Source organism: Fopius arisanus, unplaced genomic scaffold, assembly GCF_000806365.1.
Source record: "Fopius arisanus strain USDA-PBARC FA_bdor unplaced genomic scaffold, ASM80636v1 scaffold00055, whole genome shotgun sequence".
NCBI classification, from domain to species: domain Eukaryota; kingdom Metazoa; phylum Arthropoda; class Insecta; order Hymenoptera; family Braconidae; genus Fopius; species Fopius arisanus.
The window spans coordinates 676,965-702,661 of NW_011887794.1; the positions used below are offsets into that span (position 1 = coordinate 676,965).

Genomic DNA, 25,697 nt, shown 5'->3' on the forward strand with positions numbered 1-25,697 from the left:
AATTAATTGATTTTTGGGTTTTGATGGGTTTAAATAATTTTTGTTGTGGTTATATCTTTGTGGTTATCTCACATGGTGCTAACCTGTTGTTTATTCAATTATTTATGTTGATTTTGCAGATTACAACAGTTTCCCACGATGGAAAATCGCACGGGGCCCCAGACCATCGAACTCTTGACGAAGAGGATTTTAGCTCTTGGAGCAGTTCAGAGTGGACACTTTCTCGTCGACTGTGAGACTTACATGTCAATTCCACAATTTGGTGAGTGGAAAAAAAATAATGAACTAGCGGGAAAGACAATAAAAAAATTCAAAGACAATCAAGTTGGAATATTCCTTAGATTTCTCCATACGAGTATATTATATTTCCACGGACTACAAACACGCAACATTTTCAACTGGAAATCAATCAAAAAAATGTCCTCCAAATTGATGGCAGAGGTGTATACATTTTGTTAATACTGTCTAGTTATTCTATAATAATCTTAAAATTAATATGCACTCGTACATTCCGAATAAGCGAGTTATCTCAGCCATGTGAATTATCAGGAAGAGCAGCGACAATTTTCTGGACACATTATTGACGAATGGCTATCAGAGATTGAAATATTTACATTTATTTGATACAAAGACAAGTCTCTATTGCGTTAACATTAATATCGTCAGGCATTCACGATTTATTGTTTCTGTTCTTAATCCATAGTTATCGTTACTTCACTTCTATAGATAAATATCACGTATGTCTTCATACCTAGACCGGCGGTACTACTTTTATTCTACCAGTAGGTTTTGAAAAAAGATCTCAAATTTATCTTTAGATATCCATTTGGTGTTTCAGTTTGATTTAAACTAAAGTTTCTGTATAAGCGTGTAAAGAAGAATTATTTTTATATTATACCTTCGTTCAGTTTCGTTTGATGAATGAAATTCGTTAACTACGTAAACCTCGAAGACTTGATATTTTCCTACGTAGTCCCTGTTTCAGTTATCAAACTCAACATTTACACTGACCAACGTACATCATCATTAAGCTATGCTCAATTACAAAAATATTCAAACTATTAAAGCCAGAGCTACGAGTATTGTCGTCTTATTGTTTAGAAAATTCATTTTTTCCCTTTATTCCGGCTCCATCACATGAAATTTTATTAAAATGTACATGTCAGGTACTCTAGCTTGTGTTTACGATGAGTACTGGACACTTACACTTCCTTTGAAAATTGCACTGGCTTGCCCTCTCTCGAATTATACTCATTCCATATTTTGGAAGCCTGCGAAACCTCTCGTTATCTAAGAATAGATCTTAGGAGACACTTTAGCACAAATATGGCTGTATTAGAATGCGATATTGACAGGTTTTACATCGTCTTCGGCGTTCTGCGAATGGGTGTAAAGCTGAGGAATTAAATACGGCTTTTCCTTAATTTTATATTGCTCATGGGAATTATTTGAAGCTTGAGAAAATTATAAATTGGATGAATCTTAATTCGAAAATAATTTCTCACGATTACTCTCTGGGTTTTCAGCATTCTATTCTAATTTTATCCTCTCTATTCTTATTTATTGTCCAAATACTTGATATTTTTTATTTTATCACTTCAACACTTTGTTGCAGAAATAATAAAAATAAAAAAATGCATTTTTATGTATAATAGCTATTGAATTTCCTACAATTTATGCCATATGCTCCTACCGGCGTGAAAAAATTAATCTAATTTTGTACAATATTGTTTAAAAACACGCCTAAATTACACACCTCGATTTGCAATTAACCGTTGGGATGTTCAATTCGCCAAAGTGCACAGTGCAGATTTCACTATTTATCTATGAATTTATTGTACATTAGAAGAGATAAATAATGGATAATTGTCAACCTCTAGAGAGGAGTTGCATGCATTCAACCCGTGAGCTCCGTCTATCTTGTTTCAATACTTATTGTACAAGAATGGATGGACCTAGACTGTGATCAATTAATTTTGAAGAGAAATATATTTGAATAATGGTGAAACGTCTCAACCAATATCAACACAATCTATCGATTGAACATTTCAAAAAAGCTGGACATAATGAACGAATAGTCTTCCCTCGATAGCAGTTATCCCTTAAAAAATATGGCATCAGAGCCTTTGAGCATTACTTTAGATACCAAATATCCGTAAAAACCTATTTACCTTTTTGATTTATCTCAAATAATTAATTCCATTATTACGATAATCAAGTCGAGAAAGTTGTTCATTATTGTCATTAGTCTAAAATATTATTAATTCTAAATATATCAATTGCTCTCACAAAAGTAAGGAAACGAGTGAATGGTGTGAATAATAACACCCTAAGTACATTAAATATTACATTATCCATTACACTATCCACTTATTCGTCATTAATATATTTTAATCTTCCCAAATTTGGCAATGATTCGTATTGTCGATTATTATTTTTCTTACCTTAGTACAGCTATCGGAATTAAAAATAGCGAACGAATATACATATCTGTCTGATTATCATCATCTCTACGAATATTTTTCGTGGTCCAACCCTAGTCTTTCGATACATTCACACAATAAATTTTTATCTCGATAATTGAGACTTGGTAGAAGACTTTAACCTATTCATTAATCATTGATTCGTGTCTCGTGGTCGAATATAGAGTATAGTGTCCATCTATTCTCCTCGAATATATCTACCCAGCAATATTGATATTCATCAAATGAGTGAGACCTGATATTGTCTTTTAAAATGTGATATTGTCGTGTATTTCATGTACTTCGTCGCGAGAAGGCACGATGTATAGAAATTTAGCCCTTCGCTGCAACTTGCATTAATAAGTGATATAATTTCTGATATTCTGTACCGAAAAATAAAGATGGACGAGCCAGCGTGTGGTGAGCGTCCAGCGTCCTCACGATATTCCAATCGATTTTCCATCCTCTTTCAATCCACCATGAAAATAGTCAAGATTCGATTAAAGCATCACAAGTAGCACGTTTTGTAATAAATAAGTGCAACAGTATCTCTTCCATATATCTTATATTCTCTCTCATAATGGACTTTGCCAGGTGGATACTTCTCCCTCGGCATCATCTTGTCTAATCTAGATAAACTCTGATACAGCCTCCAATAATTTTTATCCCTCTCGTCTGCACTCTCCTCGTACCGTTTTCTGTACCTCTCCACCATGGATTCCTGTGATCTCAGGGCTCTAATAGGGATATGAAATGTTGTATCTCTCTCCAATATTCTCTCCATTTCCAAATCTGTGAGATCCTCAAGGCTCCTTGGATACTTTCTACCTGGTGACCCATCCAGGTTCGAATAGTAATCCTTAATTCTACTTTGTGATAAGCTCGAGTGTAGCCTTTGATCAATATTCAAAGGATGATAGTGGCTGTTTCGTACTGTTGCCGAGCGTCGTCGTTTCCTTCGTCGCTCAGCATCACATCTCACCAGTCTAGTTTCACCGGATCCAATCCGATAATTCGAGCTACCCTCGTATTTATCGATATGCATACTTCGATGATATGAAAGTGTCGCCTCGCTCGACCAATTCTCCTGGTCCTGCTCCTGGTACTCATGCATTTCCTCGCTCATGTCAGACTTTAGGTAATTTACAGAGCTGAAGTGATCCTCCAATTGAAATTCACTCGAACAGACAAACTCATGGTGATTGTCCTGAGTCAGAGCATTCCCCACATTTCCTCTGTCATTAGCTCGACGATCATTGGTATTTTGTAGAAAACTGTGGGACTGGATGAATTCACCGATGTGATTGCTTATGCGACTAGTTTTTTTCATCATTATTCTGCAGTAATCGGCTAGTGGTTTGCGATTAGTCTGTTTTGATTGAAAGACACTGGCCAAGTGATCGTGGAGTGTACGAGTACGATTATATATTCGACTGGTGTCAACGTCGTACAGATTACGTGGATCGTGCTCGTTTGGATATGCTCCACTTGGTAATGGCTTGTTGGATTTTTCTAAATTTGAAAGCCCTCCAGTGAGGGAGGCCTTGTACTACCGTGCTTGTGCATAGTCCGGATTCATTTCGTCCAGTTGTTTGCCTTTTGTTTCTGGTACACAGCAAACAACGAAGCATAAACCGCATACAGCAACTGCTGCGTAAAACCAGAATGCACCGTGGAGTCCGAGAAGCTGTTGTCAATTGGCATTGAAAAAAAATTAATTCATTTAATAATGATGGATGATTCATCGAAATTTATTGATTTGTCTTGGGGATGAGTTGTGGATGAGATGTGGTAAGGATGAACGATGGTGGAATAATCCTCTGGGGATCGGTGTGAATGATTACCTGCTGGAAATCCATGAAGAGTTTAATCCCAAAAAAAGCACAGAAGTAACTGAAACTGGTGCTGATGCTGGAGCCAAGGCCACGATACTCGAGGGGAAATAGCTCACCAATCAATAGCCATGAAATTGGCGATATGCCCAATGCAAGGGCTGTTGTGAAGACGAGTACACACAGCAGTGGTATCCAATCGTGTTTTCCCATTAACGTTGGATCATTGTACGTGAAATTTTGCGACATTGAGTTGTAATATGCGTAACTGCCAAAACCAGCTAGTGCAAGGGACATGAACACTGTACTGGCTATCAGCAGGGGTAGACGTCCAACGATGTCAATGAGAAATCCTGCAAATAATCAGCAATTAACATCAGTTGGGATCCACTGATACCAGTGAATCGCTGGGAGTAAATGCAAGTGATTACCTGATAGCAATGAAGCTAGAAGCTGAACGAAACCAACAGCTATCATGGCACCGTGTGGGCTCATGTCACCCAGTGTCTGTCTAAAAACAATGACAGCGTAATATATGAATGCATTAGCACCGGAGAATCTCTGGAAGAACATGAGGCCACACGTTATGGCGATGGGTTTGTACAGTCTCGGTGTTAAAACGCTGTTGCGAAATGTCAATTCGTATTGTTTGGCGCGTGATGCAAGTACATTTGTCTTTATAACTTGTAATTCCTGTTTTATATCGACATGGGATCCACGTAGCCATTTGAGACTGCCCGCAGCCTCCTCGTCCCTCCCGTTCAGCACAAGATATGAGGGGGTTTCAGGTATAAAAAGAGTGCCAACGAACAGCATCGTCGGGGCCACTGCAACAACCAGTGCACTCTGTCGCCAATTGAGGTATGAGCCGGCAATGTACGATGACAGTACACCAATGTGACCGACGACCTTGAGCATTGCTGATAAACAGCCCCTGATTCCGGGGACAGAGATCTCAGATATGTAGACCTGTAATTTATCATTTGGTTTGTCGGGGGAATATTTTTTTTTTCCACTGCTCGTTTGTGGGAATTTTTTTTCTTTGTCTTTTTTTTTTTATTATTTTTGCTGATTGGGATTTGTGATTGGGGTACCTGAGCTACCATTGTGATGACTGCACAGCACAGGCCTCCGATGAAGCTCGTTGTGAAGACAAGCTCAACGCACGGTGCAATACCGGTTAACAGCCAAACAGCCGCTAAGGGCAATGATGTAAGTCTCAGGGCTAGTCGACGTCCACGTCGCATTATCCAGTCGCCAATCATTGCACCGAACCAGGCACCCAGCATCGAGAGGGATGCCACCCAGGAGACTTCCTGCTTCGTCACTGAGAACGCCCACCTGTGAGATTCAAATCGAAATTTGTCTTTTTGGCTTTTGCCAGTCTCGAGTAGCCGTTTCAAGTGAACGGGATAAATTCTTCTGGTTTTATTTCGTATCTGCGACCCACTCGATTTCAATCCCAGATAAATGTAATGAAAAAATCATCTAACCACGTATTGTTCGGAGGTGATTGATACAGATGCGGCTGCGAGTCCAGGATGGAGTCTAGTGCAGGGGATGTGTAGCCCTTGGCCAGGCCGCAGGATAAAGTGCCCATCGATAGGGCAAGAGTTGCTAGGACCTAGAGTAAAAATTGAAATTTCATTGAATTGGGATGGAATTAGCTAGTGCATTTTGTGGAGTGAGAATGGAGGAATTGCGTGGGTCACAATACTGACAAGACACCCACATCCTTCTGTCCAAATGCGACAAGTATGCGGAGCAATTCAATGTGGCGCCATGTACAAATACCTACACCAATTCACCTTTTGTATACCATTGTTCCTATATATGGTATTTTAAATGTGTATTGGTGAGGGATTCACAAGTGCACGTGTGGCAATATCTATCGATGTTACTCGGTTTATACAGCATTGCGGACTATATTTCACGGCTCGATTTTCTCGTAAAGTAAATCAACTTGCGCACGTACGCACAGAACTGATTTTAATCTGACTTTATTCCTTTCCATTGCAACGTAAATTCTCGTTTTATTCGCTTACTTGTCGAGCTTTATCTCTATTCAGAACAAATTGTATTCGTATTATGATTTTTGACATTCCATTCAATTGTTGGGAATTGGATTTTTTTTTTTTCAATTTGTGGCGGTTGGGATGTTGGCGATGAATATTTCAATTTGGAAAAACGCCCCAGCCTGTGATTTGATTATCAACGGAAAATTGACGTTTCGATGGGAATGGAAATCTCCATTCAACCTCGACATTCGACTGAAACGAAACCCGTACGATTGTTCCAACGATTATTGGTTCAATCACTGTTCGCCCGACTGGAATAGTTCTCATGATTATTCCCTCGAAATAGAATTTCTCATCGCTATTAAATTAACTTATTATTATTCCCTTCGATTATCGGAGAAATTAATTCGTTGGATTTAATATTTTTGCCGAAGCCAGAGGAGGGATTATCGCTCTCCTCATTCCAACTTCTTCAACATTATTTTCCATTTGAAACCCCCGAGCCATTCTGAGCCTGAAATCATTATCAGCGCAGTGATATCAATAGCGCGACAAAAGTTTCGTTACTCGTGCACAAGTTGTCACTTTTTTCCATGACGATATTGAAGTATCGGAGTTGAATCTCAGATCCAATATTCCTCACGCATAATAGGACTCAAATATAGGAATGAACAATGTTTTAAAGAACTCGCCTGGAGGATTATGTTAATGCGAGGGAGAGACTAGTGGAGATGCACTGGCTCCCAAGATTTGGTTGAGTTTCATGGTAAAAAGAATAGAAAAAAAGGTGAAGAGAATGGAGGGGAAAAAAAAATGAAAGAAAGCCCTGGTGGTCTCGAGGAGATGGGGGATATAACGCTCTTCTTCAACACTGAGATACCACTCAATTAACTCAGTAGAGGAGCCGCGGTGTGCATTTCTATATGGCCTGGAGCCAGAGAGTGAGGGAAGGAGAGCCTCGACCTCTCAAACTTTGAATATGATTGAGTTCGATGGGAGAAATTCTCATCAATTGATTGTAACTGGGTCACTTTCTTTGGTATCACAAATTATAATGGAATTCCAGGGATCTAGTCGTCAGTTATTAATTACCTGGGACAGGTGTTGTGGACGAGTTGCGGTTGATGTCATGTGGACCATTGAAGCTCGTGGCATTCTGAATCCGTTCTCGGCCTCCTCCGGCACTGTTGTCACCTGGAGCAATCAAATTTTTCAACAATTGTTTATTTCAGTCATCGAATAAAAAAAAAATAGCAAGCTTGAAATATTTTTAGAGTGGCGAGAGGACAGGGAACAGAGCGAACAATAAATTAAGGTGACGATGGAAAGTCCGGAATCGATTCAGCGAAAATATCTTGTGAAAACGGATGCTGAGAGTGTTGGGGAGAAAGGTAATCCTCATCCCCGTCGTCATCACTGGATGGATGCAGGAAACTCGGGGGATCGTTTCAGAGGGGAAGTTGAAAATGGCGAAACGTTGAGTCAAGGAGGAAACGCTTCCACGTGGATAATGATCGAGACGAGAAACCAAGCGCTATTTTGTATTACGTTCTTAGCACTTCCTTTTTTTTTTTACTTCGTCCGTGTTTTTTCCGTGATTACAACGATTTGGATGGCATTATTTCGAAAAATTCATTTCTATTGAGCAAGTCATTGGTATTGATTATTAATAGTCATTGGCTGCAATGACTTTCACTGCGGAAATTATTTAAAAAGTGCATCCACCAGCTGAGGAACAGCCTCTCTCGATTTATTTTTGTATTGCATTTCAAGAGGTCAAATGCTGTAGCAGATACTGGGGACAGAGTGAAAGATGGTGTTGATTCAACCTCGTGAGAATCCCCGGTATTTTATTTACTTGCACTGCTGTTTTGTTTTTAGAAACTTGTGTGAGGACGGATGTGTCGCGAGATGAATTGACGGCATTGTTGCGCTGAGTGTTCATTAATGGAAGGCGTCGGTTTATCATTTGGAAACAACAGAGTTAATGCACCGGTTTATTGAAATACTATCGGTGGCTCATTCGATCCACCTACACACTGCGGAAATCATCGGATTTCAATTCGTTGGAATCGTTGGAATCATTTGGAGATGCAATTGTTAACAATTTGTCACGCCTTTCTCGGAGAATGCATCGCGCAATCGAGAGTCACTCGTTAAAGTCTAGATTTTCAAAGAATTTTTCGCGTCTCTATCGATTTAATTTTTTTTTACCGACAGCATGGGCCAGGGTATCATCTAGAACAACTTATCAATCAGCATCCTAGGCGTGCATGTGTCGTAAACCGGTGGATTGCGCCATGTAAACCAGACAAACTACTTCATCTCTCCTCTGACATGATCCGTGTGTGAGAACCAGACGCATAAACATAAGTCTCGAGTGGGCATTCTACGATTAATCGAGGGGTAAAAATCCTCAATGGAACCTATCTCATTGTTCTTATTGTCGAGTTGAGAAATCATCTGCGTATTGATTTCAGTGGCATTGGACCAACTTTGGCGAATGTTTTCCAAGTTTCGAGGCTTCGAATACAACTCAATTCTAGGTGAAGTGGGTGCCTGTAAATGGGGGAACGGGTCTAATTGAAATTCCTTGTGATATTATTCCAACTTTTGGGGATTACGCCGTCGATTTTTTTATTGAGATATCAGCTAGTCCCGGACTCTCATAACTTTTCATATTGAATAGTTGATCGACTTCTCAATGGTCTTCCTACATTCAGACTTTTTCTACTTTTTATACATTTCTTATCTCTTTTTTTTTTTTCTACGCATTCTAAATCAATTCTAGAAACGTGGCACAAAGTACAAAATTCCAGTACTGCTACTAGAATTTTTATCAGTGAGTTGGGAATTTTCTCTGACTTTCCATGAATTTTTCACGAAATTGTCTTTTTTTCCACCACCAGCACTCGAATTTTTCTCACTGCGGAAACGAAATTCCGAGAGAATTTTCTTATAACATATACCGATAGTTTAAGGGGAAAATCAGTGATCCTCAGATACACAACGGCATTCTACAGTGAAAAGGTGCAAACCCTTTCATTAACTGTAGGCCACGCGCGCCATTATACCGTCCACAAAACATCTGATTCCATTGTCATCTGAATAACGAACAATGAACCCAGGGACTCGCCTCAAAATGTCACGTGTCCCATATACTATAGACAAATACATACGAGCCTTGGAACTTTTCAATGATTTTGCACAATTTTTTTTTTCACCGGACAAACCCATCCCTCGTTGCGACACCCATTTTCCCGCTTTTTCCCTTGAATTCGTGAACCCAATTATGCTGGAGGCTATTATCTCTTGAGTTCCCACACAACTGATTAAAAACTCGTGATAAATCAGTTGGAATTCATTTCCACTGGATAAAATGAGTGAAAATAAATTTATAAAAATGTGGAATTGAGGAGATTTGTTTTTAGAAACATAATGTGGTACGCGATAGATGGAGAAATGCTACTAACGGTATAAATTACAGGATGTTATAGCTCAGGGTATGATGGGGATAATCTGAATGTTTCTAGAATGTCTGATATATGGCCGACCCGAAGAAAAAACAGATTCCCTGGGAAAATTCGAAATAGATTATCTCGTTATATATAGCCGGTAACTCTCGTTTTTACACGAGAACTATAATAATTTCTATTCGTATCTTATCGTAATGTGTCGGATTAGGGTCTGGCTTTGAATTTAAATCCACGCACGGAATTCAACCAGTCGATTTCCATAATTATCCATTTTTTCATTGCGCAATTCTCAATGCACCTAATTAATTCAAATAAAAATCACTCACTACTAATTAATTCAGTGCAACTGACTCTTTTTCATAATTTATCTTTACGACAAACTGAGATGAGTATTTATAGGTTTATTTGGGTACGATTAGAAATTATTTATTTTGTTCATTGGTAATTTGCGTACGTACCAGTGTATATCATTCGTGAAAAAATGGTGATGATAATTTGACACCCCAGGACGGCATGACAAGCACGTGTGCCTCGAAAAATCCCCGGTCTGTTCCCAAGAATTTTGAGAAAAAGGTCAGTGAAAACTCGGCATTCCTGGGTTTTTCCCCGGGACTAGAATATTTCACGGCGATTCTCCCAATTCTGCTTTATTGTCACAAAAAAAAAAGAACCGGCATAAATCACTCTGCACTCCAGCCCGAGGGAAATTAATCAATTAATTAATGGAAATGAGCAATTGAATTTGCACTGCACTGGGATGAGGATGCGGACTGATTGCTCATTGGAATTTGGTCTTAACGTGTGTCAGGAGTGACACCGATTTTTTTTTTTTGGGGTTGAGTTTGGAAATGCAAAGGGATGTGATGGATACCGATGGATACCGATGGTTTGGTGAGCGTCAACGGACTGATACTGACTGAGGCCTCTGGACTCGTTCACCACTCTGAATCGTTTGAGAGGATTGTGGATAACAACTCAGACACATTCACTGGGGTGTGTGGGTGCGTTTGTGGGACCATGACTTAATACAGATGGATGCCACGCTTTGGCCACTCAATGGGCTGTGGACATTGGGAGAAAGGGACCCAGGAATTAAATAAAGGGATTTAAGAAGAGAGTGGTTAAAAGTACCCAAGTGCTTTGACAACTTTTTCAAACCCTTTAATTGCATTTTTATTTGAACTTCTCAAACTCCCTCGTCTATAAATTATTCTATCCCTACCATTCACACTGTTTCATTAATGAATATCTTTCCAGTGTTATTGTGAAATTATGAGTACTTGACTTGACGGAGAATAAAAATTTCTCTGTCAAAAGATGCCCTCGTCGTTTCGGTTCTTTTTTTTTTATGAGGAAATACTCTCAACGCGACTTTCAATCATAACTTTTGCCCGTGTCATCTCCGTAAGTGCTCGCCACAGGCATTTCTACCTTCGTGATGTTCTCCAGTTGTTCAGGGACACCAGCATCTTGTTTGATTTGATCTTGGTGAGGCCCTTTAATGCCACAGCTATTAAATTCCACCATCAATTAAACTCCATATTTGACTTGCGAATAATCAAATTTATCGGAAATTCTCCGATTTGTTTTTTTTTTTTAATTTCAATTGTCGATTTTTTCATTGTACGATAAACCGTTGGGTGTGAAGACGAGAATAAGTTTGGGACGTCGGTAAAAGGTGATGTTGCACACTTGAACATACGGAAAAAAAGTGGCTATTTTCGTTGAAGTCCTATAACGGCCCGTCAGGGTAGATGACTCTGTTCCGTGCCGTTTGCATCGTCTGGATATTCACGGAGAAAATGAGGAATTCTTGGGGAATTCGATGACTCCAGTTGCTTGTGGGTGGCTCCAGTATTTATTCCTCGGAAGATGAAAAACAATATTTGGTAATGCGAGCAATTTGAACGAATTAAGCGATCTAATCCTCTGCCTCGGGCTCAACTCCCTCGGGGCCCATGTAATTATGGAATTACGTCGATATTTATGAGCGTCTTTAGACTCCAACAGACCAATTAGCGTTCTTTTTTTTTTTTCTTCTCCTCTAAATTTGCCCGGAATCCGATGCAGTCGAATTGCGGTTGATCGAGCGAAAAAAGACCTTTCCGTTCACTTGGAGATGACTACAATTCGTCGGTCTCGAGTTATGGGTGGAAATTGTCAGAAAGTTTCCCCGAAACTCCCAATTCTCCTTTATGTTTCGAGATATTATGCTCAAACTCATGGCAACGAGTTTTCTTCCTTCGAGTTTCAAAACCAAGAGAAACTTCTTCTCTTTGTCTTCTCGCTTTTCTTTTCAATGGGACAAGTGTTATGGGGTCAAGATGCTGGGACCACCTAAATCCTCGGTAATGGGACAGGAATTGTATTTCATGGGGCAAGCGTCAGCTGTCATTTGGGCCCTCAATGTGTATCTTCTACTCTCCAATTCACAGAAATGTGTCGAGATCAATCTCCATCTATTCCGCGTTTATCCCGCGTTTATCTCGCGTTTATCCCACGTTTATCTCGCAACTAAATCCGCAGATATTAATAATACAATATTTTTATTATATTATTAGAGAAAGTTTGGATAGCCGATGAAGTTTTTCTTCCGTTAAATTTTTTTTTCCCAACACTTCACTGTTTATTCAGTCCCCCAAGCCTCTGATTTATGATTCACTGACTCCACTTTTTCCGATTTTGAAATTATTTCAAGTGGAAAGATACATTTTATTTTTTTTTCCCCGAATAACTCCTGAAACCGCTGTGCATTCTCTCACCGTTAAATAATTTATCCGACTATATATTCGTTGAAAAATTAATGTGTGCAGAAGTATGAATTTAAAAAATAGCAGTGAATTTCAGTTTAAAATTGGCATAGGTTTCGTAGGTCTCGTAAATAAAATAAATATATGGATCGTTGAGTGAGTAATAGTCTCAAGTTTATGGAACTCTGTGAAATATTGTGGAGACAGTGATAAATGTCGGACTTTGAGTATGAATCCATAACAAAGGAGTACCTCGCGCACAATTCGAAATGGGCAAAGGGTAATTAATAAGTCCTGGAAGGTCCAGAGAGTGAGATAGTTTGGCCAATGTGTACCAAGCAACCTGGCAATTCACCAAGAGATGGAACAATGCATTCCCATTATCAAAATTTTCAGTCAAATATTCCACTGGTGATCGTTACTGTTACGTTATTGTTCTTTATAATGTAACATCCCATGAAGTTCAAGTGTCAAAATGATGAGGAGTTGGAGAGGGTGAAAAAAAAGGAGAGAGGGAGGGTCACGTCGACGAGATCGATCCTGTTGGTGGCACTCCTTTGTGGAGTCGCTTTTCCGGGTCCGAGACTCCACTGGACTGCGAACCAGAAAAACCAGAGCCAAGTGCAGAATCACCAGAAGACTCACTCACCACCTCAAATAAATTCCTCATCATTTCTACTAAAAATCCATTGTTCATCAATTGATAAAATAGGATAAGTGGATTTAAGGTAGGGTGATAGGGTGGTGGAGTGGTATCAGTCATCGGTGAGGTTCTGTTGTATACCCCAACTCTCAGTTATTTCTAAAGGATAAACCATCTTATTACTCGGGTAGTTCCCCAACAATTTAGAATAATTACTTTATTTCTCACGTAGTTCCCCAACAAAATACAGTATAAGAAAGACTCATTCATCAGGGGACTTACCCCAATAATCATTAAACACTTCGATAAATGAAACCCTGGGCCTTTCCCCAATGAACTCCAATTCCCCCATTGACGTCACAAACCTAGCCGTTCTAAAACCCTTGATGTCCAAAATATGGACATATTCGCCATTTTTCCTTTCTTTCCCCTTCCACTCACCAATCCGCCCTTAGTTACATTTAAATGAGGGAACTTCTATATTTTAAGTTAGAATTAGTTTAGCAAGGTTAACGAATAGATCAGAACCTCTGTACAATCCAGACGAAATTGCTCGAATCAGAGTACCTCAAGTTTCATTAGTTGTTAATCATATATACATTTTCGTGAATAAAAGTATTAGTTAATTTTAAAGTTACCTCAATGTACTTTTTATTCTACGGAATCCAACAGTTCTCAGGATTTATCAACTCCAACTTCTGGGAAGATATTGAAAATCTCTCTTGGCGCTGTCCCTAGTGCTGGACAAACAGTGAATATCAGAAATCATGTTAGGAGATTTGGACGATTAGGGGTGAACCCCTACGATGTCGGCAATCCTTTTAGGAGTCAGTGATTATTTGTCGTGGTGGCTTGTTCCATTTCCAATGATCTCCAGGTTGTGTAATCTTGGTGAGATGGTATCTCTCAGGGTCACTGCCTCGAGCAATGTCTTCACATGCTTTTCTTTTTTTCTTTCACCACATATTCTTACACCAATTCTCTAAACTATAAACTGCCTACAGCGTATAGGATGAGGCCCCTACAGTATGTCGACTGGGTCGATCAGTATCTAGGTCGCGGGTTTTGGCAATGGATAGAGCCCAGTACCCCAGGCTTCGCCACCAGTTACCCCTTTCTCATCCCCTTGCCATTCTTCTCTTTCCTCAGTCCTTTTTTTATTCATATTTTTTTATTTCTCATTTTTCCGTTTTAATGTCCGTCGCGTGGTTTATTTGCTCGGCCAAGAATTCCCCGGAGGAATTGGGAGAAAAAAAAATTGTTGAGGGGAAAAATCATGAAAACCCCTGGGACTCATCTCGGGAGAATCCGTTCGGTTGAAAATAGTTAATTCCAGTGAATACGTTGAGAGGTAATTAATTAGTGATATCAATAAGGGAATTCTCCCTCGTGAAATGAATATTATTCAGTCTGTGGTGGCAGGGGGTGCGCCATGGATTGAATGGATCTTGTGGGATGTGGATTTAATTTAATATTCACCATTTGGTGGATTCGACGTGTGTGATAGTAGGGCAGGTTGAGGGAAGAGCAGTCGAAGAGAGATTGGGTCGATAGGTAAAGTAAGTGCTTGGGAGTTTGTGAAAGTGATGGTGTTGGAGATGCTGGGGGTGATGTATTTGGGTGAGGGTGTCGCTTATCTATCATGTAGCCCCGGTCTCGCTCGTTTTCCAACAATAACCGGTGCCGTCCAGTCCGAAAACTCAATCACCCCTCACCCCTTTTCAACCACCCACCACCACCTCGGATTGTACTCTCAGGCCGGAGAATACTGCGTTAATTTTCGGGGATGTGTTATCCCCGCGTTGTCCGCATTTTATTCTCACCGAGGGGCCAACAACGCCATTAATTTTTCCATCTCTCGGATTGCGCCCATTCTACAGTATTTTTTTTTCACCCGTGGCAATTCATATTTTTTATGTGAAAAAAAAAAAAATTGTTGATAAACAACTCACGTAATATTTGTGGTGTACAGACATCCTTCAGCGATGAAAAACCGTCATCCACGAAAATCCGGAGTGCTTCATTCTCCAATCGACGAATCCATCGATTCCCTCAACCCCATCAGTTCCTCATCAGTCTTATCGAATTATTGTCATACATCTACTCCCCAGGCGAATCTTCACCTCGAATTATTGTCGATTTCGTTATCTTCAACCGCCGCTATCAGCGATTAATCCTCATAGTGACTATTCCATTGGCTCCACAGATAGTGAATATTAATATATCCAGCGAGACTTCAGTAGTCATTCTCCAGGCCTCTTGACGATAATCCGTCAATGCATTCAATGGTGGGTTCAATTAGCTGCAGGCAATCCACCGAGGGCAACAATAATAATAACAATAAACCCCCATTGAATGGAAATTGAAAAATAAAAAATCCAGGAGTTGTAAAAATAACTGTCGAAAATAATTAATGAAATAATAATTTATCAGTGTGCAATGCTCCCAATACAAGATGATAATGCGATCCTATTGAATTTATATAATCGAAGACTTGCAACTGCCCAGCGGCACAAATTCAAATTCACCAGATTTTCAAATCCCTCCAATTATTCCTCCCTAATAGTCCGATAATTTGTCAAAGATAAAAGCTCGAGCTCACCGATGTCTTGGGGAATTTAATACCATCGGAATGACAGTTATTTCGTCTGGGAGCTTTTGCATCTAGCGACGTGATGCCCCCAAGGCTTTTGATACTCTCCCGATGCTCCAAGCGATGATCCCTCTGCTTCCAATAATCATTTATTTATACTCCCACAACTCATGACAGAAAAAATAAAAGGATTTATCCGTGCACCAGCTGCTCTTCCCCAAATCTCTAATAGCATTCTCTCATCATTATCTCAGTGAGCAAATTGTTCCGATGTAAAGTTCCGTCCGAACTTGAGCAAAATTGAGAGACTCATGATTTTTCACTCCTCCCTCATTGCTCTAATTTTTTATTACTCCCTCCATTATTTTCTCTTGACACTATTTTTTATTTGGTCCTTTGTTGGATGTAGTCGGTGGACAAGTGGACAAATAATAATAAATAAAATAAAAAGGATATCGCTGGGTTCTCGCGGATGAGGTCGGGGGTCTTGCGAAAATATCATCGGGACCCCACGCTGAACCGCGGGTGACTGAAAATCACTTCTCCCGAAACTATCACCGCGTACCCCACACTCGCAATGCGCAACACCCTGCGCAATACTACGCTTGCACCCATTTCACCTACCCCCCTTTTATCCCCCTTCAACCCAACCCCCCTCCACCCGTTGCCACCCTCCCCCTTCACCTCCCCTTTCACCTCCTCCTTCACCAATCGGCTGTACCTCGGAGAAGTGCTCCTAACTACCCCCCAACGGTTACTCCACTTTTCATAAAATTTCCGAGTGAATAAACTCTCACGGTAATAACAAAAATATATTAACTCCTGGAAAATTTGTTTTTTTTTTCATTCACCGGACATCTTCATTCATTTAATTATCGAGGCGATTGTTATGATTATTAATGGTATAATAATGAGTGGTTATTGGAATTATTTAGAGATTAAGAATGTTACATCCCCATATATAGGTGAAAGTCACGTTTTTTTTGTATTGGATTAATCGAGAATTTAGAATGGAATTCTATTGGTGTTAATAATATTATTGATGATAATGACATTGGTACTGGGCAGGAAGAGGTTCCCGGTCGTTCATCAATAATTGCACCGAGTGGCTTTCGCCAACGGGAGGCTGTCGACAAAACGCCTCCCCTCGAGGACAATAATGCACGCACACACCCTGTAATATTTCCTTTCTTCATTGTTCCCAACAATACTTATTCAGCCCTGCAAATTCTAAAATATTTCAATTGCACCAGGAAACGAGTGCATTCAACTGCTGGATTATATTGAATTATTATTTCGTCGATCAATTTCGATTTCTCCAACTCCAGTGGAAATTTATTTTCCAACAACCAATTGTTGACAAGAATAATAGAGTCAAGTCGGGGGGAATAAGATGTACTTGGGATGGTACAAAATGTTTTTTATATTTTTATTGCTCTCATTGGGGGACGCGTTGCGTTCAACTTTGGAAATATTGTCACGACAAACAGCCCGGGGGATAGCCGGGGTTGAAAATAGATGGAGAGGGTGGGGAAAACAACTTCCCAGGAGCCACTGCAAACTTTCCAGTCTCGGAGAGTAAACCCGATGGTTTATCTTTGCTTGTGCTACAACACATTTTAGCATTTCAATCCTTCCAATGAAATTCATATGACTTTGACCATCAGATGTTACAAAATTCTCGGTGAACTTACCGCAATATTATCTCCAGTTTTTATTTCAGTTGGTGAAGAGTTATTATTTTTATTTCAGCTGTTCAGAGGACTGTTCACGTACTCCACAATTCTGAACAGCCTGCATCGGTATTCGCTATTTTGGAATCCGGTACTAAAGTCGTACCCCTGATTGCTGATGGACTCTTTGATCTTTTAATGCTCAAGATCGGGGCGATCTACACCAGCAAGAAGCAGACGAAAATTGAATCCAAGGGGCCGAGATTTGAAATTGGCGATTTCTGCGTTAAACTTGGAAGTGTCACCATGAGTCAGAATTTCAAAGGAGTGCTTGTCGAGGTATGAATACTTCATTAACTATTCTTGGGGGCTCCTCCGGAGTTATGGGAGGGGCTTTGTGCCAGGGATAAATGTCGAGTACTTCAGAAAATTAGTCCATTTTTTTGTGGGATATTCCCCCTGCGACGCGGGCCCCAAATGTCCCATCTGAATACAAGTTTTACGGTTTTCTCCAATATCAAAGCTATTCATTGTCAAGTGAATTAATTTGATTTAATTTATTTTAATCGTGAATTCAGCTGGAATACAGACCCTGTGTTTTGCCAAGTGCCTCTTGGGAACTTATGCGAGAATTTTTGCAAGGATTTCTCGGTGCCACTGTCTCCAATCAACCTCCACAGTATTTACAGGTTCATATTCTCTCATTTCGTAATTGCTCATTATCGAAAATTGTGATGATTAATTTTTATCGTTTCAGAATCGCATGAACGAAATCTATCAACCGATGGACACAATCCAGCAATATCTCGAGCATTTCGGTCAATATCGAAAGACCACTGGTGTAATTTGAATTTAAAATCATCGAATTTCGTTTTTTTTTTTTTTAGAAAATTCGTCAACTCCCAGAATTAATTAAAAGACTGCAAACGCCTGACAATGTTAATATCCGAATTCAGTTGATAATATAATTATTCAAATAAAATAATAAGTTATTGAGAATATTGTGGCTGAAGAAAATCCGAGGAAAATTCAAATAGAAAGAAAAATTTGATTCAGTAATATTTTCACTGGGTATTGGTGGAACTGGAAATTTTGTCGTGTTGTCGTATCCTAGGGGCAAATAACCGACTGGTGGGAGAGAAGATCCAAGTGGATTACGTTGACAGAACAATATGTTCTGGCTGACACTCGGTCTTTAAAAAAACCACGATAAATCTAATTAACAATAATTAAAAGTTCTGTGCAAGTGTTTGGGTATTGAAAGCATGCGATGCCCGCACGCAGAAGACGTGGTGCAGAGGTAGAAAGTGATTTTAGTATCATAACCTCTAAAGAATTAACATCGAGTAATCAAGGACAGTATTATTACAATAATGAGAATACTTGTGGGATAGATACAGATACGAGTGATTTTTATCCAGTGGTCATGACGTCCAGGGATCGAACTGGTGAATTTGCCAATGCCATCAGGACGATGCAGGGGAGGACAGCAGCCAGGGTGGCTACTGTTCGTAATCCCCGACAGGCCAAGAGCCTCCAAAGCTACTCAAATTTCATGATGATTGCCAAAAATATTGGGAAGAACATCGCCAGCACTTACGCCAAGCTGGAGAAGCTCACAATATTAGCAAAAAAGAAATCCATTTTCGATGACAGGCAGATTGAAATTGAGGAATTGACCAACATTATTAAAATGGATCTGAACAGTCTGAACAAGCAGATTGCTCAATTACAGGAATTGGGGAGAAAACAGAGGGAGTCTTCCTCCCAGGGTCATCACATTTCCTCGCACTCGTCGTCAGTGGTCGTCGCGTTGCAATCAAAACTCGCTAACATGTCTAATCACTTCAAGAGTGTTCTTGAAGTGAGATCGGAGAACATGAGGGAAGAGCAGAGTAGGCGGGAGCAATTCACCCAGGGCCACGTCTCCACGAGACTTCCTCCAAGTGTTATGAGTGGACAGCAAGGTTCTCTTCTCATGCAGGAACAGGACTCCAACACTGTCAGTATAGACTTTGATCCTGAGCCGAGGCAGATGATGATTCAGAAGACTATTCGGGATGATAGTGAGGCCTATGTTGCATCCAGAGCAGACACAATGCAAAATATTGAATCCACTATTGTCGAGCTCGGTGGAATATTCCAGCAATTAGCCCACATGGTGAAGGAGCAGGAGGAAATGGTGGAGAGGATAGATACTAATATTGAGGATGCAGAATTGAACGTGGAAGCTGCTCACACAGAGATCCTCAAGTATTTTCAGTCAGTCACCAATAATCGATGGCTCATGATCAAGATATTCGCTGTTTTGATATTTTTCTTCATATTTTTCGTTGTCTTTGTAGCGTGAACTCATTTAATGTATCAAGGGAATTCTGTCATATTTCTGGCTCTATAGGTTTTGTCAAATTTTAAATATTAAATAATAATGTATAAAGCATTTACAGCATTCCTCGATCTACTCTTCAAAATGGTTACTGTAAAATATGTTATCCACTTATTGATTTATAAATATAATTTTCGAAGGAATATGAATGATTAATTCACACGATTTTACAACCCTTTCCCAGTTATAATTTGGTAATAAATTACAATTTATTTGTATGTAACAATATTGCGTACAGTAACAAATCATTTATTATCTTCGACTTGCTCGATTTTCCATGATTATTATACAAAATTGCTCATTCACAGGATTGGAACGACACAAGTCTTTCAGATGCCCTTACATTAAAAAACGAAAATCCACAGTATAAATTACAGACAAACGATTGGAATTGCTCAAACATTTTGCATCCTCGAGTTTCTATTCCTATTACTGTACAGTGGAATTGTTACCCAGTTGACAGTGAATTTAACAAAGATATTGTAAAATAAACAAAGACCTAGACCTTCCCACTGTGATGGGATTTGTCCAGCGATTCTCCAGATGAGTGTAAAGATCCTGTAATTAAATAATATCATGTCATGATTTCGGCAGATAATTAATAGTAAACGAGAGCGAAGCAGTTTCTACGTGATTTCTATGAAATTGAGACGAGCAATTACTAACAAAAATATATCTAGCCCTGGCATGAAGCCATAGTAATTAATCATTGACCTGTTAATCGTCATTGTTATTTATCGTGTGAATGGATGAATTAGAAGTTGTATGATTTATATTTCCCTCCATGGTACTCCAAAACTGTCGTACTTTGGAGAATCGTTTGCGTCCTTGCATGCAATAACAATCATCAGAAATAAAAAATACACAGAAATGAGTGCAGTAGAGGAATCCATCACCAGGAGGTGGCGAAAAAAAAATGGTAAATTAATTTTAAAAAGTGCAATCAATATCATAAGTCATTATCTAGACCCCTAGACTTGCAGGAAGCTGATCTCATGCATCTGGTGACATCGTCCACAAACCTTTGTCACGTGTTCGTTGGTGATCTCGGTGGAAAGGGTGAAAACCAGTGTTTCGAGCTGGTGGCAGTGGTTCATCACCCCAGGATGGTGGCAATGGCGGGGGAATTCTTTCGTTTCCGAAGGGTCCAGGGAAATTTCTCGGATCATAAGGGGATAATGGGGGCGGAGGGGAGAGGGAGCCTGGACCATCGTATCTACTGGAAGGCGGCAGAGGAGGCATTGGGGGTGGTGAAGCGAGACGACCACCGAGAGGTGGTGGACGTTGACTGATGTCATAAGGCGGTAGTCCAGGGGGCGGGGGCAGTGGAGGAGGTAGATAAGGTAACGGAGGTCCATACAGGTACGAAGGGGGTGGCGGAGGTGGGCCTGAAGTGCCTGAGAACATTATCGGAGAACTCGATGCCTCAGCTCCTAGGAATAAAGGGGACGCACTTGGATCTCCATTCGGCTCCATTCCTGTTTTTCAAATTCGGGGTCAAAAGTTCTTGAGGTAAGACTCACAAAATTTTTTCGTTCAATCTTTGGTTCATATTTACCGAAATATAGGAACTAGTGATTTTTTTTTCGTAAAATATTTGTCGATAGATTAGATAATTGAGATGAAATAGTGATAATGAAAATACTTACGATGCAATTTGACGTCAGACTCGGTGTCAGTGAGATTTTTCTCGATGAGTGTCAGACGATTCCTCAACTGCGCGGACTCGAGCTTGGATTCCTCCAGACGACGCTCGTTCTGACGTGCCATCACCCATTGCTCGTGAGCCTTTGCTTCTAGACTAGTAATTTGACTCTTGTAGTCCTTCTCCTGATCGAGAATCACTCGTTCGAGCGACTCAATGCGTTTTTTATCATTTGCCATTTCCTCATTCATAGTTTGTAACCTCTCGGCAGTGGAGGAAGCCTGGCCCTGCTGCTTGAGCCTGACCGCCTCTTCCCTCAGTCTCTCTGCTTCCTTCTCCTCGAAAAATTTCGAGAGTACCTCCAGGCGAGTTTCAGCCTCTCGTTTTCCGCCCTCGGCGCGCTTACACTCATCCCTGAGAGATTTCACCTCCTCCTCGATGGTTTTCATGTGCCCCTCGAGGAGTTGGTGGGCCCCTTCTAACTCGTGCAATTTCATCGTTAAGTCGTCTCGCTCCTCCTGAAGCTGAATTACCTCTGCCTTCACGTGAGAGGCGTCAGCCAATTTCTCCAAGTCAATGTTTTGGGTATTCGATTGGTTCACCACCTCCCGGAGGTCCTCCAACTCCATCGTTTTACTCTTCAATTGCTTGTGGAGATTTATCCTCTCAAGATTTACATCCGCCAGCTGTTTCTCCAGGCCATTGACCTTCCCTGACAGCATTTCCTCCACATTATTTCTTAGCTCCCTCTCCTCCTTCAATTCTCCAGTGATTCGAACCACTTCCACCTCGAGCTGGTCACATTTCTGAGTAGTCAGTGCTAAATCTCTCATTGACGTCTCACCCTGCAATAAAAATCCAATCGTTATTATCAAATTATTCATGATCAGATAATTGACACGAACCTCTAATTTATCGAAATCATGCTGCGATATTCAAAGAGGAGGTGAAAAATAAAACGTTAAAAATATTTTGTGAATAAATAAATGAATTGGGGGATTCATATCGAGGGATGTGATATTGGAAATTGACTCACCTCTTGAGTCTTCAAATGTAGAGCACTGGTCAACGACTCGTTGGCAGCCTGTTGTGCATTCAAACGTGCTTGTAAGTCTTCCACAGACTTAGCGAGGGGATTTTCTGCACTGTTGGTCGCCAAAATTTCACGCAACATTCTTTCCAACTCCAATCCAGCCTCCGTTGCACCCTCGAGGTCCTTCTCCAGGGCGGACACCTGATCCTCCAGCTCTGATTTGGCTTTCTATTGATTTCAATATTTTATAACACATTAAAAACTCTTTAAATTATAAAAAATCAACAACAAGACTTACGTGAGCATTATCCAATTCTATTTTTAAGGACAGAACCATTTCATTCGATCCAAAAGACTCATCTTCAATCGAAGTCAACTGAAAAATTAATTAAAACTTGAATGAATTGGAAATTTAATGGGAATTGGAAAAGAATACCTTATTTTTGGTTGACTTTAGTGTTTCATCCAAAGTACTGCACTCCTTCGTGGCCACCAAGAGCTCCTTTTCTAATCTGTTGATCTTTGCAATGAACTGTCCATCTCTCCTTCTGTTTTCGATGTAATAGTATCCCAGGGAGAACAGCAGAGTTGTCAAGGCAGTGAGGGCTGCATAGGAGAGTGCCTCCCAGTAATTCCTCCCAAACTCGATGGCACTGCCCATGGAACTGTCGAAAAACTCTCCACTCTGGAATTCTGGTGAAGGCTCCTCTTGCGAATGGGGATCGGAACAAGTTCCATCGGTCTCACACACTCCTGAGAGGAATACGGAATCCACGATTGTTGGAGCTGATCCCTCGAGAGTGGGAGGCTGGTGGAGGGTATCCTCAGGACCCTGAGATGAGCTTGGAACAAAAGGCTCAGGCACTTCAGTGGTCTCCAATGTTCGGGGAATCTCTTCAGCTGGAAAATCAAGAATTGATTCCAGAGGCTCCGAGGATTTTTCCTCTGGAAGATCCTGAGGAAGCGGCTCTGGGATCGGCGGAGGGGATATGTCTTCCAGTTTTATTGGAGCTAAAACGTGAAGCGCAAGATATATTAGGTCAGCTAGAAACATTCAGAATAATAATTACTCACCCTCTCTTTGTTGCCGATTATTCTCAACATTCAACAAGTTTCTGTTGAGAAACCCATTGAAGTCCAAGGCGTTTTTACCATCGATACTTCGGCTAGGACCTGATAACTCATCGTTTTGATAGATGCCAGGCTGCCCATCATCTTCAATTCCATGGTTATTTTCAATATGAGCTTCTTCGATAGGTTCAGAAATTCTTTCGTTATTGACTGTTGATTTATAATCGAATTCTAAAGCATTCGTTGAGGAAGTCTCGTTCACCACATCGGCATTCTCAGGAATAGCTTCTGGAGCTGAATTATTTTCAGGAATAATTTTCTCTGGAGCTATGAAAGAGGTTGATGCAGTGTTAGAAATTCCATTTTCATCAACAAATGTCTTTTCCGTTGTAGGAATCACTTCTGTAGATGTTCCTGGATTCAATGCAACCTCTGATAAATTTTTCCCATCAACAACAGGATTCGAAATGATTATTGGAGTATTTTCTGGAGTCGATACAGCCTCTGATAAATTTACCACATCATCAGCAGGTTTAGGAGGGGTCTCTGGAGGGCTCTCCAGAGTCGATACAACCTCTGATGATTTTTTTTCATCAACAACAGTTTCAGGACTGATCTCGGAAGTGTTTTCCAGAGTGGGTGCAGCCTCTGGAGAATGTTTTCCATCAGCGCTAGGCGCTTCAGGAGTCGTCTCAGCGACTTCCTCGGGGGTTGACGTCTCAGAAGAATTTTTTTCCTCTATTTTTCCACTTTCTACCTCTGAAGAAACTTTCTCACTATTTTCAGAGGCTACTGTTGCATCTGTCGTCGATAGACTGTCAAATATCGATGTGACAGTCTGGAAAACATTGAATGAATATTTTTTTGGCTGCTCCTCTTCACTCCCCTTCTCATTGGTATCTCCAGGTCCCTCATCCCCTTCTTCTGGGGTGGATTTATTTTCTGCAGACGCAGATTTCGTGGCCACTAGCTCATGGTCCACTTCCTCATCCTGAACATTTCCATCTCCAGCTTCTCCATCAGAAGATTGAGGAGTTTCTGAATTTTCTTCAGACTCACTCACAACTCTCTCTTCTTTCATCGTAATGTCCTTATCATCAGCCTTTTCTGGTAACTCCTCATCATTTTTCTCTTTCTTTTTATCTGTCAGTGGTAAACTCCCAGTTTCAGAGGCCAAAATTTCCTTAATATTAATTTCACTAGAAACAACATTGGGATGAACACTGAGGATAGGTTGTTCGTCGACAGTGACTGGAGTATGTGGAATTTTCGTGGCATAACTTTCATCTTTAGGCTCCTCGTTAGAAAAAGGGATTGTGGTGCCGTCGACGACCTCGAAGGAGGGTGCCACCTGGGGAGATATTCCCGATGGGCTCCCAGAATTAATAGAGCTGTCAACGAACCCCGGAGGGACTTTGTCCACGATCTTGTGATCCTTGGAAACATTCTCTGGGGGAATCCTCTCGGTGGGCACTTCCTGGAGCAAGGCGAGCTTCTTAAAGACCCTCTTCTCGAGGAGGAACTCCTTCGGAATGTATCCTCGCTTTCCGTGGATGGTAACCCCCCAGAGATCCTTTCTACTACCAGTGTCTTTGCTGAAGACTATTACGTCAGTGTGTGCCGGGAAGGACAGGATGTCCTTGTCCCGAGAATGATACGTCGACACTGTTTTCGCCTCTGATATGGGAACTGCAAAAAAATCAATTGGAATTTGGAATTGGGACCCGGGCTGTCATTGAGTGTAAAATGTCAGAGAAAAAAAAATTCGCAAAGCCAAATGATTAGGCAAATGTAATAAATTCGACAGAATATGTATCATTGTAATGCAATAAAGTAGAGAATAAATAAATTGAGTGAAAATATGTTGATCTTCAATTACTACACTATGGCTTCAATTACCGGAACATTTTGGATCGGCGCACAAACGTTTGTTTGAAATTTCTGGGGTACATGGTAGAATTTCGCAAAGCGTCACTATCACAATTAACACCAAGTGCTCCGGCAATATTTTCAGTCCCATCATGTTTTATTTTTCAAGTTCCACATCACTACAATGTTGGAGAGTGGACACGGCTCGACCCTGCACCACGTACGTGTATTGAAAATGATAGAGGT

The 25,697-nt window shown here is 40.5% G+C and overlaps 4 protein-coding genes across 9 annotated transcripts in view; 2 read left to right on the forward strand and 2 right to left on the reverse strand.

Annotated features, from left to right (window-relative positions):
• Window positions 1–18,408, forward strand: part of MED20 (Mediator complex subunit 20) — an 18,720-nt gene extending 312 nt beyond the window's left edge. The window contains exons 2-5 of one of the 2 annotated variants that reach the window (XM_011307645.1): window positions 120–262; window positions 17,527–17,786; window positions 18,026–18,136; window positions 18,205–18,408. In XM_011307645.1, coding sequence (XP_011305947.1) covers window positions 120–262; window positions 17,527–17,786; window positions 18,026–18,136; window positions 18,205–18,297 — 607 coding nt within the window. In that variant the 3' untranslated portion in view covers window positions 18,298–18,408. Of the gene's footprint in view, window positions 1–119; window positions 263–17,364; window positions 17,459–17,526; window positions 17,787–18,025; window positions 18,137–18,204 lie in introns of those variants that run through there. The other variant, XM_011307646.1, reaches the window with a different exon arrangement.
• LOC105268258 (facilitated trehalose transporter Tret1-like) lies at window positions 1,332–15,437 on the reverse strand. Of its 3 annotated transcripts, none has more exons than XM_011307647.1 (7): window positions 15,134–15,437; window positions 7,405–7,506; window positions 5,788–5,918; window positions 5,389–5,635; window positions 4,726–5,263; window positions 4,307–4,647; window positions 1,332–4,149 (listed from the first exon to the last, which is right to left on the reverse strand). In XM_011307647.1, the coding sequence occupies exons 1-7, from the start codon at window positions 15,155–15,157 to the stop codon at window positions 4,012–4,014; spliced, it is 1,521 nt and encodes a 506-aa protein (XP_011305949.1). In that variant the 5' UTR covers window positions 15,158–15,437; the 3' UTR covers window positions 1,332–4,011. The 3 variants fall into 3 exon arrangements, with proteins under 3 accessions (XP_011305949.1, XP_011305951.1, XP_011305950.1); XM_011307649.1 differs by lacking the exon at window positions 15,134–15,437 and adding an exon at window positions 13,820–13,903; XM_011307648.1 differs by lacking the exon at window positions 15,134–15,437 and adding an exon at window positions 10,247–10,676.
• A 150-nt stretch (window positions 18,409–18,558) lies between the features above and the next one.
• Syx5 (syntaxin 5) lies at window positions 18,559–19,976 on the forward strand. The gene has a single exon (XM_011307653.1). It carries the CDS (start codon window positions 18,718–18,720, stop codon window positions 19,795–19,797), a length of 1,080 nt encoding a protein of 359 aa, XP_011305955.1. The 5' UTR covers window positions 18,559–18,717; the 3' UTR covers window positions 19,798–19,976.
• Window positions 19,854–25,685, reverse strand: Tango1 (transport and golgi organization 1). 3 transcript variants are annotated; one of them, XM_011307652.1, is made up of 9 exons: window positions 25,482–25,685; window positions 23,586–25,271; window positions 22,948–23,522; window positions 22,810–22,887; window positions 22,515–22,739; window positions 22,384–22,404; window positions 21,483–22,323; window positions 20,548–20,660; window positions 19,854–20,391 (listed from the first exon to the last, which is right to left on the reverse strand). In XM_011307652.1, the coding sequence occupies exons 1-8, from the start codon at window positions 25,603–25,605 to the stop codon at window positions 20,551–20,553; spliced, it is 3,660 nt and encodes a 1,219-aa protein (XP_011305954.1). In that variant the 5' UTR covers window positions 25,606–25,685; the 3' UTR covers window positions 19,854–20,391; window positions 20,548–20,550. The 3 variants fall into 3 exon arrangements, with proteins under 3 accessions (XP_011305954.1, XP_011305952.1, XP_011305953.1); XM_011307650.1 differs by lacking the exon at window positions 20,548–20,660 and adding an exon at window positions 20,856–21,311; XM_011307651.1 differs by lacking the exons at window positions 20,548–20,660; window positions 22,384–22,404 and adding an exon at window positions 20,856–21,311.
• Window positions 25,686–25,697: the final 12 nt, after the last annotated feature.